The 15,355-nt window shown below is 41.6% G+C and overlaps 1 protein-coding gene across 3 annotated transcripts in view; it reads left to right on the top strand.

The window, feature by feature from the left end:
* Positions 1–144: 144 nt before the first annotated feature.
* Positions 145–15,355, top strand: part of PDE7A (phosphodiesterase 7A) — a 73,752-nt gene continuing 58,541 nt past the window's right edge. For all 3 annotated transcript variants that reach the window (XM_042869639.1, XM_042869640.1, XM_042869638.1), the window contains exon 1: positions 145–309. In XM_042869639.1, coding sequence (XP_042725573.1) covers positions 172–309 — 138 coding nt within the window. In that variant the 5' untranslated portion in view covers positions 145–171. The remainder of the gene's footprint in view (positions 310–15,355) is intronic.

The following is a 15,355-nucleotide window of genomic DNA, read 5'->3' as shown; positions in this document are numbered from 1 at the left end:
CCGGCGCGGCCCGGCCCGGCCCCCCGGGGGGTGCGCGGGCGGTGAGGAGGCGCCGGGCCCCCGCGGGCGCTCTCCCTCCCGCCGCCCCGCTGCGGCGAGCCCCGCGCGGGCAGGTGCGGCGGCGGGCGAGGCCGCTGCCCTGCGGCGGGTCGGCGTCCCGAGACCTCTTCAATGGAAGTATGCTGCCAGCTGCCGGTGCTGCCCCTCGACAGGCCGGTGCCGCAGCACGTCCTCAGCCGCCGAGGGGCCATCAGCTTCAGCTCCAGCTCCGCGCTCTTCGGCTGCCCAAACCCCCGGCAGCTCTCGCAGGTAGGTGCTGGGTGCCGGGACGGAGGGCCGGGGGCTGCGGGCGGGATGGGCTCCCATGGGGCCCGGGCTACTCGCGGCCCCGCCGGCGGAGAATGCGACATTTTGCGTGTGCCCGCCGAGCCGGCCTCGCGGGGTTATCCCCGGCGGCGATCGGTCGTCTGCTTCGCCTTCGGCTCCTAAGCCGGGGCTGCTTCCTAGCGTCCGGCTCGGGCCCTTCAAAGACGGGCCGAGTTTCCGATGGTGCGGCCAAAAGCTGAAGTGACTTTACTGAAATAACGAACGTGCACTGCGGCGTTCTGTTTGGGATGCTGAGCTGTGCCTCCATCCAACTATGAGGACTTGGCAATCCGTCTCGAAGGAGACAAAGCTCCATGGCTTCGCATTGCCATGGTGTTGTTCCCTGCCCACATTACATCAGTCGCAAGATGAACTCCGTGGTATCTTGGTTCACCCGATCGTGATGGGAACGTTACAGAAACGTGCATGTGGAGACAACAGGGAGGTTTTCCTTGAGGGCACTGTCCTGAATTTTTGGGATGTGTGCTGGTGTGGCTGTGGCCTCCCAGCAAACGGTAACAGGGTTACATTCTGGTATAAGCCTCTGGAGAACGTGTGGAATTGCAGAGGAAAGCGTGTGTGTTGATGGAAGGCTGCTTTTGGCTCCTAAGGGTTTCTTGGAAGGTCTCTTCTGGGACTCTACGATGTCCTTACAGAAGATGCAGTCTTTGTTCTTCGTGCTTGTAATGGTCATTTCTTTCTCTTCACGTTTTTTGGTGTTTCATTCAGGTATCGTCCTCTTTTGTGACTTACTGTGCTGCACATGCATAAGTAGAGCATAGAGAGCTGTTGGGCTTGACATTGTTCCTCCTTGGGCAGCAGTGAAGCTCTTTGTGTTAGCATCAGGGGTGTGAGCGTTTGGGAAGGAAGAATGAGCAAGTATCATATTAATTATCAGGAATTTGAATATATAGTAACACCTTATTAGTAAGGAGATGAAGATAAACATTCATTGACCATCCCTCCACCAAGTATGAGTGTAATACTTAACTGACGAAAACTGTTTTTATGACAAATCTGTTTTCCACATGGCAACTGGGTTAGAATATTTTCCGTTTGCAGTCCTTCACCAGAGTTTTATTCGATGGTGGTGAGTTTCCTATCTGCGCAAATCTTCCTGAAGGTCCGATCTAACCAAGCACGTGTCCTGTGCTAGTGAGAGAAGGGTCTCTTCTTAGAAGAATCGGTGGTCTTCTGGAAGTCCGAATGGGCAAAGTGGTCAAAATGACACATTATATTTGTTCCTTTTCTATTCAGTCTCCAGTGCATGTGAGGGATCAATTATGTGCAAGCCTAACAAATCAAATGGGATAGTGGCATTTAAGTGTATTTTTTTCCCATCTTTTGAGCTTCTTGATGTATTCCTTTCTTCTTGACCAATGTGCTGCAGGTATAATTGGGTGAGTTACAGGGAGGGGTGGTTGTGTAACATGTCAAAAAGTGAAAACCATGCGTATGCTTGACCAAGTAGTATTTTCTTTGGGTAAGTCAGGTAAATAAGTCTATGCATACATAAAAGGGAGCTAGGGTATTTAAGGGAGGAAGTCTCTGCAAATACTATCTGGCTGATTGTAGAACAACTATTTTTTGTTGTCTTTGGACTACCCTTTTCTCCCACTTTGGACTCGTTTACAGATAATAGGATATGAATATCTCTCAAACCTGCTATTGTTGGAGGCAGGCATAAATGATGGGCCAGAGTGTTAATGGTTCTGTGCAACTTCTGAACTTCACCTTGCAAGTCTCCTGGAAGACTCCTGGTATTCCAGTTCCATTTTGTTTCAAGAAGTGTGAATCTGGTCTGTTGCTTTCATTCTTCTGTTTGGGCTGGACTTGAGCAATAGGAGTACAAGTGAAGATGTGTACTAGCGTGCTTAAGAGATAGAATCGTATGGGTTGGAAACGACCTCTGGTGATGATGTGGTCTAACTCCCCTGCTAGAGGAGGCTCCCTACAGTAGGTTACACAGAAAACCAGTGTGTGCAACCAGACCATTATCTTATGGTTTGATATGCATTTGTTAGGTTTTTGTCAAAAAGTCAGGTCTTGAGAAGTGAATTCTTCCTTAAAATGTGAAATTGCGTAGGCTTAAGACATTATAGGCTTAGCTTTTTGACAAGGAAGCATTCATATGGGAAACGGTGGTAAGACAAATGCATAGTATGTTAGGTGTAGATTTTAATCATGACAATGTGAAGCCTGCAAATATTTATCTCATTTAATTTAAGTTCGATTTAATATTTTAAGTTTCACTGAGTGGGTTCCAATAGGGCTGTGCATGTTGGGTGGTTGTTGTTTTTTTTTGTTTAGTTTTTTTTTTTTTACAGTGTGGATAAAGCACTGCTGCAGATGACCTCAGGAGTTGTGGTCTACTCTCGTCAGCTCCAGGAAAGATGAATTGTACTCAGAGTATTATTAGTAGATGTTTGTCTAATCTGTTTGTCTTATGTTTTTTAAGATAGAGTCTTATGAGATGTGGTGAGCTGACATAACTCATTACGGCTGAAGGTTAAAGTCCTGACATTGGGCACATATTATTACTGCTTCCTTTATGCCATCTCTGATGCTTGTCAGGTGATCCTGATTCAGTTCACCGAAGGAACAGGCAGCCTGGTCAGAAAGGCTGGGTGGTGACCTGCCATCTCCAGGAATACCATAGGCTTAGTCATGATCGTCACAACTGATTTAAAGAAAAAGGATGGTACCATGAGGCTTTTGAAACCGTATCCATAAAAGCCTCAAATAATAGGAATTATGCAATTTTACCAGACAATTTAACTGTTGTTAACAGTGCTTAACTGTTCTGTCATTTAAGAGGTCTTTCGTAATACTGAGTTTAGATCTTCCTTGTGGCAATTTAAACCTGTTTCTGTCCCAAGTAAATGTAGGAAAAAAAACTTATTTCACTTAGCAGTTTTCTTTAGTGAATGAATTATTTCATTGTACTCTTCTTTTCTCTAAGTTCAAAGTACTAATAATGAAAAGAGTAAAAGTGGCATCTATTACCTGGAGGTTATTTGTGATAATTGCTGTTCCAGTCCAGTCAAATGAAGAACTGCTCTTGTGTGGTTTTATACAGCCTTTTTTTTTTTTTTTTTTCCAAAGTTTTAAATGCTGGTGTCATAAGCTGGTTTTAAGGGCACCTGAATTGGTGATAATTGAAATGATGAGGTATTTCACACTGGTGAGATTAAATTGGGGTTCACTGCAAGGTCAGGTGGATGTTAAGTAGTACCTTGGATCACGCCTCAGGGGTGTTTGTTCCCACTGTTACAAAAGGATGTTTTTAAAATTAAAGGTGAGCTTTCAGACGGTAATTTTGGATTTTTTACCTCATGTCATTTTTAACTTCTGTTATTAATATTAGTTAAAAAGTTGCTAAAAACCGTGGCAGTGCTTATTTAGCGTGAAATGTTTGTCTGATTTTTGTTCTTTAATGAATGAGGGTTTGTAATGAAAACCACTTTAGAAACACAGCTGTGAGCACTTTTTGATGACATGCCCAGCATTGCACTCCACACGCACACAAAAAGCGAACCAACAAAAAAACTTGAATTGAGAGGTCAGCACATGTTTGCATGGCATAAAAAGCAGTCTCAGAAACATGTCATAAGTGAGTAAGAGAAAACTTTGGCCTAGCCTGTCATTCTTGCCTCCTTTTTATCCTTCTGCCATGTTACTGATTCCATGCTGGCTTCAGTGCCTCCAAAAATCACATCAGTGGAGGTTGTTAGTGGAGTCTGAATAGAAGCAATGATCCAGTTTTTGCCTTTCTGCCCATAAGGGTTGGAACAAAAGAGATGTAAGGATGAAATTCCATTAAGAGGGAAAGGGGCAAGTAGTAGAAGATTCCAATGGAATGTCAGAAATGTAGGCAGTAAGCTGTTACCTGAAATGTTGGGTATTGTTGTTCACCAGGTCATTCGTAACTTACTGTCTGCTCTCTAATAACCAGCTCATTATTGCATCTTAATTTCATGCATTTAAGCAGCATAGCATTGTGCTCTGTGTCTCTGCATGCTACATGCATCTGAATAATAGACTGCAGGTCATGCATGTGGGATCCTAAGTTTGATTTAAAGAGGACACAGCTGGAAAGAAAGCCAGAAAGAGCAGCTGGAGATGCCTGGCCCTGGGCGGCTCTTCAGTGAGAGGTCCATGTTTCCTCTGAGAAATGTGCTTCCCAGCAGCAACCAAATGCCTTGGACAGCTTTTGCTAACATTGCTGATTGTTTGTCCATTACACCAGGTGTGAGATCCAACTACGTTTCCTGCTGCATATAGCATTAGAAAACATGGGTGTGTTTTTACGGTCTGGACATAGGCATTGGTTGGTCTTCAATCCCACGGTCACACCTTTCTGCGTTGAGAAGTGTTGGCGTGACCTATTTTTCCCTTGGAGCTGCTCGTTTCTGCATTTTCCCTTTGGTCGTGTCAACTTCTTTTTTTTTTGATCAGGTTATTTTTCAGCCCTTGCTGATTCATAGTGTAGCTTCACAAATGATCGTTCGTGCCTGTTAGTAATGAGGAAGCAGTATGTCACAGTGCTAGACCAGGAGTAATGAGCAGTGGGGAGACAGAAGGAATGCCTTATGTTGGGCCTGCTATTGAATGTGGAACTTACCCCAAGCTCCTTTCTTTACGCGTTCTCTGTTTTTCATAACTTTTCTTTTATTTGGTTCCAATCCTCCTCATCAGTGTTTTGCAGCCTCTTGCTCTTTTATTAGCTTTCCCCTACCATTTCCTGTATCTCTGCTGCATGAATAATTAACAAGTGAAAATAATGAAATAATTTTCATGGTGTGATTCCTAGCCTCTGGAATTAATTCTGTGTGTTGTTGCAATGCTTGCCATTCCCTTCATCTTGTATTTATTGTGTCTGGTTGCTGAGATTGCATCTATTCATATGAGAGGCAGAGACTGACTCCGGCTCTGCACAGCATGGACAAGTTCAGATTGGGGGTTTTGTGCACAGAAGTAATTTTATGTGGCAGTTCATTTTTAAAATGCTTTCTGAGTTTTATGACCAATTAATTTTTTCATACATTGGAATGTAAAGCAGCCTTGGTACCTTCATTCTGCAAAAGGTCATGGCAGCTTATTTCATAGCCCTTAATTGCCATGGAAGATCTAAGCAGAGTAATAGTTTTAAATCCTCATTAATTAGTTTGTCTTGGATTGCCACAAGTCAATTCTGTGTTACTTCTTTGTCTAGGTTGTGTAACATATACACAAAGTATACTTTGTGCATTGTATCAGTGTCAACTTTCTGGTGCTGTTTTTGAAAGGGAACTGGTTTGAAAAGAAAACCTGCCTGTGGTTAAAATTCATTTTTTGAAAACTTAAAACAATTTTGCAAGGGTTTAGCTTTACCTTGATTATTCATATACTAAATTATAAGGTAATGAGGTAGCAATGTAGTGCAAATATGGGTTGTTAGTCTTAAAAGTGCTTTGTTTGGGATGTTTGTTTCAGCAGCATTTCTTAAAAACCTGCATTTGCTAAGTCAGTCTCCTTCAGGTTACTGCAGAAAAGTTCCATCTTGGATTAATTTTGACTCAGCATGCTAATATACTCAATGATGAGGTAAAATAAAACTCTTAAAAAAAAAAAATGCAATTTTCAGACACTTGTGTTTTACTGCAACTGCTGTGGCATGTGGAAGGTGATGTTGGGGACATCTGGGATGGAATCCTTCTTTGTTCAGTTCATCTACTGTCTGCAAAGCCTGCGGGGGTGGAAGGGAACCCTGGTGGTAGTAAGAATGTGCTTTGTTGGAGCAGTACCCCATCATGCTGATGACCATTAGCTTATTGCTTGCTTGTGTTTTGCTCATCACTCTGTATCTGCAAATTTCCACTTGTTTTCTGCTGAATTGTAGGTTTCCAAGTGTGCTTGGTCACTTTCTAGCATGGAGAATCTCTGATTCGTGACCATTTCTAGGTACTGTAAGGTTGTGGCTCCCATTTAAGAAACGCCTTCTGACTGGACTAAGTGTGTTGTATTTTCTTAAAAATTTACTGAATTTGCATGCAGATTGGTTTCACATTTCTGGAAGAAAAAAAATAATCTGAAGTCATTTAGTTCTCATTTGCTGTACATATCTTTGTTAACACAGATCAATACTTTCTGCATGTGAATTTGGTTGTCTAAGATAAATTCATATGTATTGTGATATTACTTAAAGCATGTGGTTTGTTCTGTTCTTTAGATTATCCTTTCCTTGTAAACGCAGGATTCAGGATGGACCCAGTAAAAAAAAATAGTTTAATGGTAATTTTGAAAGTGATGCTAAGTAGTGCTTTTAGCATGAATAGTCCTTTGTGTGCACTCAAAACTAAATAAAACATTCAATTCTGTATTAATGGCTTCCACTGTTGAAAAAACAGTTGTGTACGAGCAAGCACAGATGCTTTGTGTGTGTGCACATGCGTGTAGGGCCTTACATGTGTGTGTCTGGGACCTGGGGCTGAACCTAGACCTCTCTAATTCCTGTTAAATACGATGCACAAAAATTCTCAGTGGAACTTGGAAGTGGTTGAGTTTCATTAGATGTGAAGTTTTCCTTGATTTGCTCTGATTATGTCATTAACAAGTAACTGCTGTGTGAATAAGCAGCCAGTGTAATCCAGTGGGGCAGCCTGCCAAAGTATTTTATTATAAAAATGCAGTTCTAGAAACTTGGATTTAAAAGCTAGTTGGGGAATTGCTTATTTGTATGTTTATATCCTAGGTGTACTGTAAGAAATCTGTAGCCAAATGTTTTGTTTTCTTTCTGGTCTAGAATAACTTTTGTGGCTGTTATCTCACCTCTCCTGCCCTCCTCCCACCCACACTGAGATTTTTTTATTTCTGTTGCAGCAGCCTAACTCCTGTTTTCTTCCTGCTTTCCCCCCGCTTTGTACACCTGTGATCCAGCAATCTGATTTATTATCTTCCTAACCACACTCCCGCAATAATTATAATTAAACAGATTCTCAGAGTCAGCTTTTCATCGCAAGGCAGAGGGCAAATTCCTCTCTCTGCTTCTAACTGGAAATATGAGGTAGCCAAAATCTGCAGTAGGCCTGCCTGAACATCAAGAAGAGCGTGCTGGAATGAGAGTAATGAGAATAGCTCTGTGTCAGCAGAAGACTTGACTGTTTCTCCTGCTCCTTGCTGCCAGATGAGATACGTGGAGAGAAAGCAACTGTTTCCTCTAGGAGCAGTCTGTCTTCTTCCCCCTCATCTTCCCATAGCAAGCACAGCTAGAGGCTAATGACTAGTCAAATGGGGCATTTATTGCTTGTGAAAGACGAGTGCTGCCCATCAATTCTATCCCAAGGGTAGAAGAAACACAGGAAAAGATACAGGAGCTTATTTCAAGACTGTGAGGGGAAGAAATTATGATGGCTGGTGGCTTGGGACTTGGGTAGGTGGTTCAGCCTTGGTATGGGGATGTTTTAAACATAGTTGCATGCAGTTTCCTTTGCATGTGGTTGTCTTCAGTTGTTTTGGAAACTGAGATGTTGTGTTGGGGTGCTGACGAGCAAGTGACTTCCTGACAGACACGCTCATAAATCTAGATCAGAGTAACAGGACATTCTTACAAAATGTAGTGTTTTAGTATTATAGTCCTATAGTAGAGTTTCTCTCCAGGGCCCACGTCTGTCATGGCAGGAGTAACACTGGTCTGAGTTCATTCTTGCTTTATTTGTAGCTAATACGTTGATGTTGCAGTTGAAGGTGCACTGAGAAGCTTTCATGTTTAGTCACTCATAAATTAGTACTTCCGTTAAAAAAAAAACCACCAGAAAAACCCACAACCCCAAGGGCTTTTCAGCAGTGTAGCTAAGTTCTTGTGCCTTTGAAATATGGAGGGGAAAGGAGTCCTGTTAGTAGTGCCCTGTCTTAGCTTCTCTTTTGGAGTAATAAAAGCATGCACCTGATTCTCAAAAAATCTAGAGTACTTATATTTCCTTTGTTGTTACCTGTAGACTATTAGGCTGTAGATTCAGCGACTGAATTAACTGAGCTCTTCCTTCTACTGGGGGGAGAAAAAATCATCCATTTCTTTTGCAGCTGCAAACATGGTGTGAAACTGCTAAACAGAATATGTCATGGAAGCACATGTGGGGAGTTTCCTTTAGCATTCTTGCTTATAATGAAGATCTGTAGAAGGGCTTTATGGGGTTTCTTTTATTTCTCTTGTTTTGAAGTCAGAGCTGTTTTCTTCAGTATGGTGATGGTAGGAACTTTACGTTTTTTTGCTGGACTTCAAATAATTAATCACCTTGTCATTTGAAGCAATGATGATGCAGTAGGCTGGTTAAAACATACAGTACTTAGCCTACGGATCTGTCAGAGGAAATGATCTGATTTTATCTATTGCCTGAATTAAAGGAAAAGGTAAGCTTGAGCTTTTTACCTTGAGAGTTGCATATCTAAAATACTTGCAAAAAACTGTCCCCCATTCATTTTGTCCCCCTTTCAAGGAGGGTCTTGTTATTCTCCTGAGTGTAGTCATCCTATTTATATCCTTGCCACAGAAAGTGAGATAATTTAACAAACCTACCATAAGAGAAGACAAAAGTAAACGTAGCATGTTGCAGGTACTAAATTCCTTAGGTTTTTCTTGCAGGGAATATGTTGAAATTGTACTCAGCAATCTTGAGCTCTTTTAAAGAGGGGAAAAAAGGCTTCATCTCCTGAGGGGGGCTGAATGGTTGAAGCTGTGGTTACCTTGGTGTTTTTCTTGTTCCTGTAATATTCTGGCATTGTTTTTGCCAGTGCCCTCCAGCTTAGGCTGAGGCGTGAAGGAATGTTGTGTGTCTATCAACAGTTTACGGGCTGGTTCGGCCCGGTTCCATGACCAGTGGGGTGGAGGGATTAAGCAAAATCCGCGCCTCCAAAAAAAAGGAGCAGGGGACCCCAAAATAACTAAAAAACAGCAGCAGTGGTCTGAGGAGAAACAAACTAACTTACTAAATATAGTATTGGGATGCAAGATAACACACTGTAATACAATATAATCAGAACTGAAGCTAATAAATCAAATATAATGAGAGAGAATGTCCGAAAGGTGGATAGGCCTCACCACAATGCTGAGGTGAGATGCGCAGTGCAGTTGAGCAGCAGGGAGAAGAGAGGAGAGCCGATGAAGAGCCGATGAGAAGGAGCGCCTCAGGTGACCTTGCCAGGAGTTCTGTTTCCTCTCCGTGACCGCAAAGTCCCCTGGGGAACGCAGTTCTTCTTCTCTTCAGGGCAGGTACCCAGGACTTGAGCATTAACAGTTAAACTCCCAGTGCCCCACATGATGTTATGATGTGGAAAACCAAAAATCATAAAACCATGACAGCATCTTAATAAGAGGCCCTTGGTTGAAGTCTTCACCTACTGCTTTTCGATACAGTAGAATTCAAGTGAAATAATCCATGCACTACAATGCTAATCCATTTTCATGAGCTTTTTAGGAAGGATGATCTGAGAGAATTAGACAAAAAGTTATTATTCATGATTGGTTGAATAAGTAGGGAAGGCTGTTATGACTAATGAAGTTTAAGACTTCTTTTCCTTTCTCTTGGATACTGTTGTATTAATAACAGCGTAGGAAAGAGGGCATGTTTTAAAGTAAGATACAACAAAAAACAGATTTTATTTAAACCAATTTGGGAGACAGGAGGTCAGTTTTTTCTCTTATCATGAACGTGGCAGAGGGCCTGAGTGGGTGGGGGAGGGAGGAGATGGTGAGAAGTTGAAGAATACATCTTATGTGCATTTTTTTTTAATGAAGTGAAGATGTTACGGAAAAAAATTTGTTTCTGATGCTCCTCAAGATAAGATATTAGAAGCCGAGTGTAGTAATTATTTATTTAATGCATTGTATAAAATGGAAGCAATTTCTTTAAATCTGTGCTGTTTGATGCTCTCCAGTGCTGAGCATAGTGTTTGGTGATGAATGTTGATTAGAGCCATGGATATTTTTTTAACTGGTATTACTTTAAACAGAATCTCTCCATTTTCAGAAGATAGATTTATTTTATGTATTCAGTCTTAATTTCAGGGCTCTTTTTGTTGTTAATTTAAGCAGTATGGGTTGTAGTGTTGCTTCTAACTGCATATCCTTACTCCTTCTCTTGTGCTGACTCTTGCACTCCTCTGACCCTGCAGAGTAGTGGCTCACACAGCTAAAGCAGCAAAAACCCTTCCTTTTTTTTCTGTCTCTTTTGCTCTTTCTGCAGGATGTGAGGGAAGGAATGGAAACTGCAGTCAGAGGCAGCACTGACCCGAGTTGTCTGCACAGCACTGGAGGAATGTCCAGAGCAGCTGACACTGCGTGATTGTTTCAGTTTCTCCCCAAAGGAGTGGGTTGAATAAACGCCCTATTGTTATCCAAATCAACTAGTGCACTGTGTTGTGCTGTTTAGTGTTTTTGAAAAGACATCCTGCACCCTGTGGCTCTTATACATTAGTATTTGCATAACTTCCACATCTGTAATTTTATCTTTATAAGATGAGGCCACGTTTCTGTGCTTTTTGGGTATTGGATAGACTTGACTTGGTAATGAGAATGTTTTAAGAGGTAGGCTATCATTAACCTTTGAACAAATGCTTGACAGACTACATTAAGTCTAAAGAATGCATATTTTTTTCTTCTTTTTAACAGTAAAACACCCAATTTGGAAATTTGGACGATAGACTTGGCAAAATGAAGAAAAAAAAAAAAAGGGGGGGGGGTTCTTTTATGTATGAACACTGCATTTAGAAAAAATGTACAAATGAAGGGTTGTTTTCTCATGAAACTGAAAGCTTCTTTCCTTTCTGCACCTTGCGCTGAAAAGTGGCTGTGGTTGTTACAGCTTATAAATGAAATGTGTCAGAACAGGAGAATCATTCTTTTGTCTTTGGAGAAGTGCTGAGAATACTTAAAAGGTTTGTGAGTGTCTGTCTGAATATATGTACATAAAAATGTGATAAGTAGATGATGGTATGGTGGGTGCTGCATAGATTCAGAAAGCGTAGAAAGCAGCACTCAGCCTGCCATTTGCTAAGTTGCCATCTTGCATCTGACAGGTCACAGGACAAAACTATATTGTAAAAATACCAATTTCTGGAAGATCTATTGCTTTCACTTTGTATTTCTGAACAATAAGCTTATACTTATGAGATTGCTGGCCTTTATCATTTACAGTGAGGTTTTAGAAGTACTTGGTTGGAATGAAAAACAGATAAAGGCAAATTGATTTTATGCCATTTTAAGTTAATGCTTCAGGATGATGTCAGGTGACTGTTTCATTTATCCTCTTTATTCTTTTTTGTTCCCCACCTTCTGCATTTGTAGCTGTTGTATATCTCTTTTAGAGACTGCAGAGGTTGCCCTGCAGTGTGTCTTCGGCCGAGCACAGTCATACCATAACAGCTATTCCCCGTGTTACTGAGTTGCCAACCCGAACAAATTTGGGTTGACTCATTCCATGTGTGCACAGTTGTCCAGCCTTTGGTTTTTGCTGAATTTAGTGGAGTGTTCAGCATGCTGATGATGTTGATTGGCAGAATTATTTCAAATCCCAACCTGCAATCTGTTCGATGGAGGTATTTGTGAGTAGGTTGTTAGGGTCCCATCTTGCCCTAGGGGCAGTGCCTTCGGGGATGGCCTGTGCAGGCCTACCATGCACAGCACTAGGGGAATGTAGGTGTACAGGGGAATTTGGGAACTGTCCATGCACAGGAAATAAGTGCATTGTGGTAGAAGATGACGGAAGAAAAGGAGCTGCAGCAATCAATGTATTGAATCCATTGGAAGTGTTGCTGGCTGCAGGAGATTCCATGTGAGGGTCTTCCCTGAAGTTCCCTTTCTGATCTGTGAGATCAAAAGACTAGGGAAAGCTAAGGGCTGTATCCAGACTTGTGCCACCAGCCCTTTCTGGGGTTTGTCCTGCTTGCAAAAAGAAGGCAAGATAATTGATGTGAAGTGCTTGATGGCAGAACATAACATTGTTTTGAAAGCAGTACATTTTTGTTTAATGCACACATCGATCTCCATCTGTTTCATCTGTTGCATTTCCTACGTGCATTGCCTCTTTTGTGGCCTTGCTCTCATAATATCCCTCAGATGATGGCTCAGATACAGTCCCTCAGACCTTTTGTGAGGACTTGATTTCCTTTTACTCTGAAGGTGCTAATGGTAAATATTATGCTATGTTATTATTAAATATTATGTTATTACGTTATGGTAAATAAGGAAAATGGATGTATGGGAGGAATATGGAATGTTTATGACATTAATATGCAATAAAGTTTTGAGCAGATCTCTGCTCTCTGAATTCCACTGATTTCATTGCTTTAAGGAAAAAGGAGGAAGCAGCAACTCAAGGAGAGGAGGAAGAAGTTGTGGACTTAGAGGATTTCCCTGGACACCTGTACTACTTGTGTATGGTGTCCCCCAGTGGTGTATGCTTTCATCTGAGCTTCTTATGAGGAAGTGCTTTTTGCTGTGCCTGATTCTCTGCAGGGAAGTGTGTTGCAGGGCATATGGCAGTGTGGACGCAACTCAAAGAGGTCTCCAGTGAAGGTGGGAGAAAAGGCACTGGTTAGCATTGAGACTCCTGCTTGGCTGCCTCATAAAAACCGTATAATGGCCTGCTGTGCTGCAGGACAGTTAGGCAGATCTTACTCTTCAATTGCAGTGCTCTTAGGTTCTGACAGTGCCATTTTAGGCCTCTCTTGGGGCCTCTGCTTTGGCTTTGAACTGTTTCATGTCCATTTGCTTAAAAGTGCTGTCTCACTGACCATATTTTAGGTGCTCCCAGTTTAGAGCTCAGATGCTGCTGCTTTGCCTCAGCTCCACTGGATTCCGGGGGAGTGCTGCTTGCATGCAAACAGGGGCTATAGGGGCTGTGTGTAAGTGGGCTGGGCATGTGTTCACCAGCAGGTTCAGAAGCCCTGTCCCTTGATTGCAGCCTGACTTGAGGTGGGCTCAGTTTACGTAACAACGTGTAAAGAGTTTATGCTCTGATCGTAAAAGGATTTTTTTAATCAAGGCTGCTAAGTTGCTTAGTAACTGAGGAAACGAGTTAATGGTCAGAGTTGAACTAATAAAGTTGAAGTAGAGTACTGGTGTTCTCCAGAGCTGGGGCTGTATGAGATGAAAGGAATAATAAATACGTTCATAGGGTATGATGATACATGCTGGGGGCCAGGGACAAAAATACAAACTTACTGCTGCAGATAATACAGTGGGTATTAGTGCTTAGAATTTTTGGTGTTGCTTCCACTTCTCATTGAATAGTACTAGTACTGCTGTACTAGCATGTGTATTTTAACTAAACTCTATTCATGCATTTATATGTGAGAAGTTGTGCTGTGAGATAAAGACTTATTTCATACAGTAACTTATTTATGCTACTCCTATTTCTCCAACACCTAGTTAAGACTCCAAGAGTAGTCATGGAATATTTTGTTTACTAGGCATGTTTTTTATGGCAGAAAGCAACATGATGACATCCATCTCTTTGTACTGGAAAAAGAATCTGTGGTTGACAGACTTTTAAATGAAAAGCTTTCTTATTATTCCATGGACATGAAAATGTTGTTGACCTGCTAGGTGAATTGCATTTATTGTTCCTTAAGATTCACCTACATTAATATGTTTCAAGTATTGGGTGATTCAGTTTGATTGCTTTTGATAGGTTTTCTGCTAAGAGGGGGGACTTTGGAACTGCCAAGCCTACTTGCTTTTAAATTTCACAAGCAGTGTTTAAATGAAGCTATGTAGTGAACAAAGCTGTCCCCAGCTGGGGACTGTGGTTTGTAGCTCATTCCAGAGTGCAAAGCCCAATAATCAGCTTACAGAATGGAATTGATAGAAGTTTGCATCTCCTACTGTCTTATTTAAGAAGTGCTTTTTTTTCCCCTTCCCCTCACAAGTTTAATAACTGGAATTAACTTTCTCCTATTAAGCAACTACGAATTGTTTGGAAGCATGATCCGTGCTTTTTGATGTCAAATACGTGTGTAAAATCCTACAATAGGGTAAAGGAGGACAAAACTTCTTGAGTTTCTAAAACAAATAGGGAAGACAGTTACAATGTATAGCAGTGTCTGTAACAAACAAAAACACCAAAACAAAAAACACAGAACAAATAGTGTGTGCATGTGGGATGTAATTGTGTGCATCTTTTCCATATATTTAAGGTAGCAGTTCCTTTGTAGAGGTCTTCAAAGAGACGCACACTTTAGTCTTGTCCCTTGACTATTTGTGAGGTACAAAGGGTGTCCCAAATGCAAACTCCTGCTGCTTTCTGATGCCAAACTAGTTCATTCTTTCTCTCTTTCACATGCATTTCTTGTTTAAGCATGAGCATGCATGCTTTAAAAAATACATCATGCATGGATGAACAAGGTTCAGAATTCTGAGGTTTTTTAGTTGACTACTTTAAATTGTCTTGCAATCATCACAGATCAAATTATAGCAGAACTATGCCTTCCTGAAGATGATAAAGGAGTTTTAAGTGTGCTAACAGCCACTCTTGAGGCCATGGGGGGGGTGCAAATTAGTTCTAATTAGCCTATGATGGAATGTGTCATTGAGGTTTTTAAAACTTACTGTTCTATAAGGTAGGTATCCCAGCATGTTTCTCAAGGTGTCTTACTGTGTTGAAATCCTCATGACACCACCTGGAGGGTTCTACTTTAAATTGCTTTGGCTTCATGATGTGTATCTCCAAAGCCAGCTGACAACTGAAAGTGTTAGAACATCTGCAGGAACCACATTACATAAACGTGCTGGCAACAATGCCAAGTCTTCCCACACATTCAGATAAAACTGGTACGGCTGTTCTATCTTCTTCATCAGCTTTGTCCAGCCATCAAGGTGATTTGTCTCTGGAAATGATGTCAGTTAGTAAAGAATGTGTGGTACCTCACATATTGGCAGGGAAATTGCCGTTGTAAGAAGCTGAGAAGGAAGAGTGGAGGAGGTTGGTGCTGAGGTTCCCTTTTGGAAGATGAA

The sequence above is a fragment of the Lagopus leucura genome, unplaced genomic scaffold, assembly GCF_019238085.1.
Source record: "Lagopus leucura isolate 7727_CA_CO unplaced genomic scaffold, USGS_WTPT01 Super-Scaffold_100002, whole genome shotgun sequence".
Classification (NCBI taxonomy): Eukaryota; Metazoa; Chordata; class Aves; order Galliformes; family Phasianidae; genus Lagopus; species Lagopus leucura.
The sequence above is the reverse complement of the archived record's forward strand: the minus strand, read 5'-3'. Positions and strand labels throughout refer to the sequence as shown.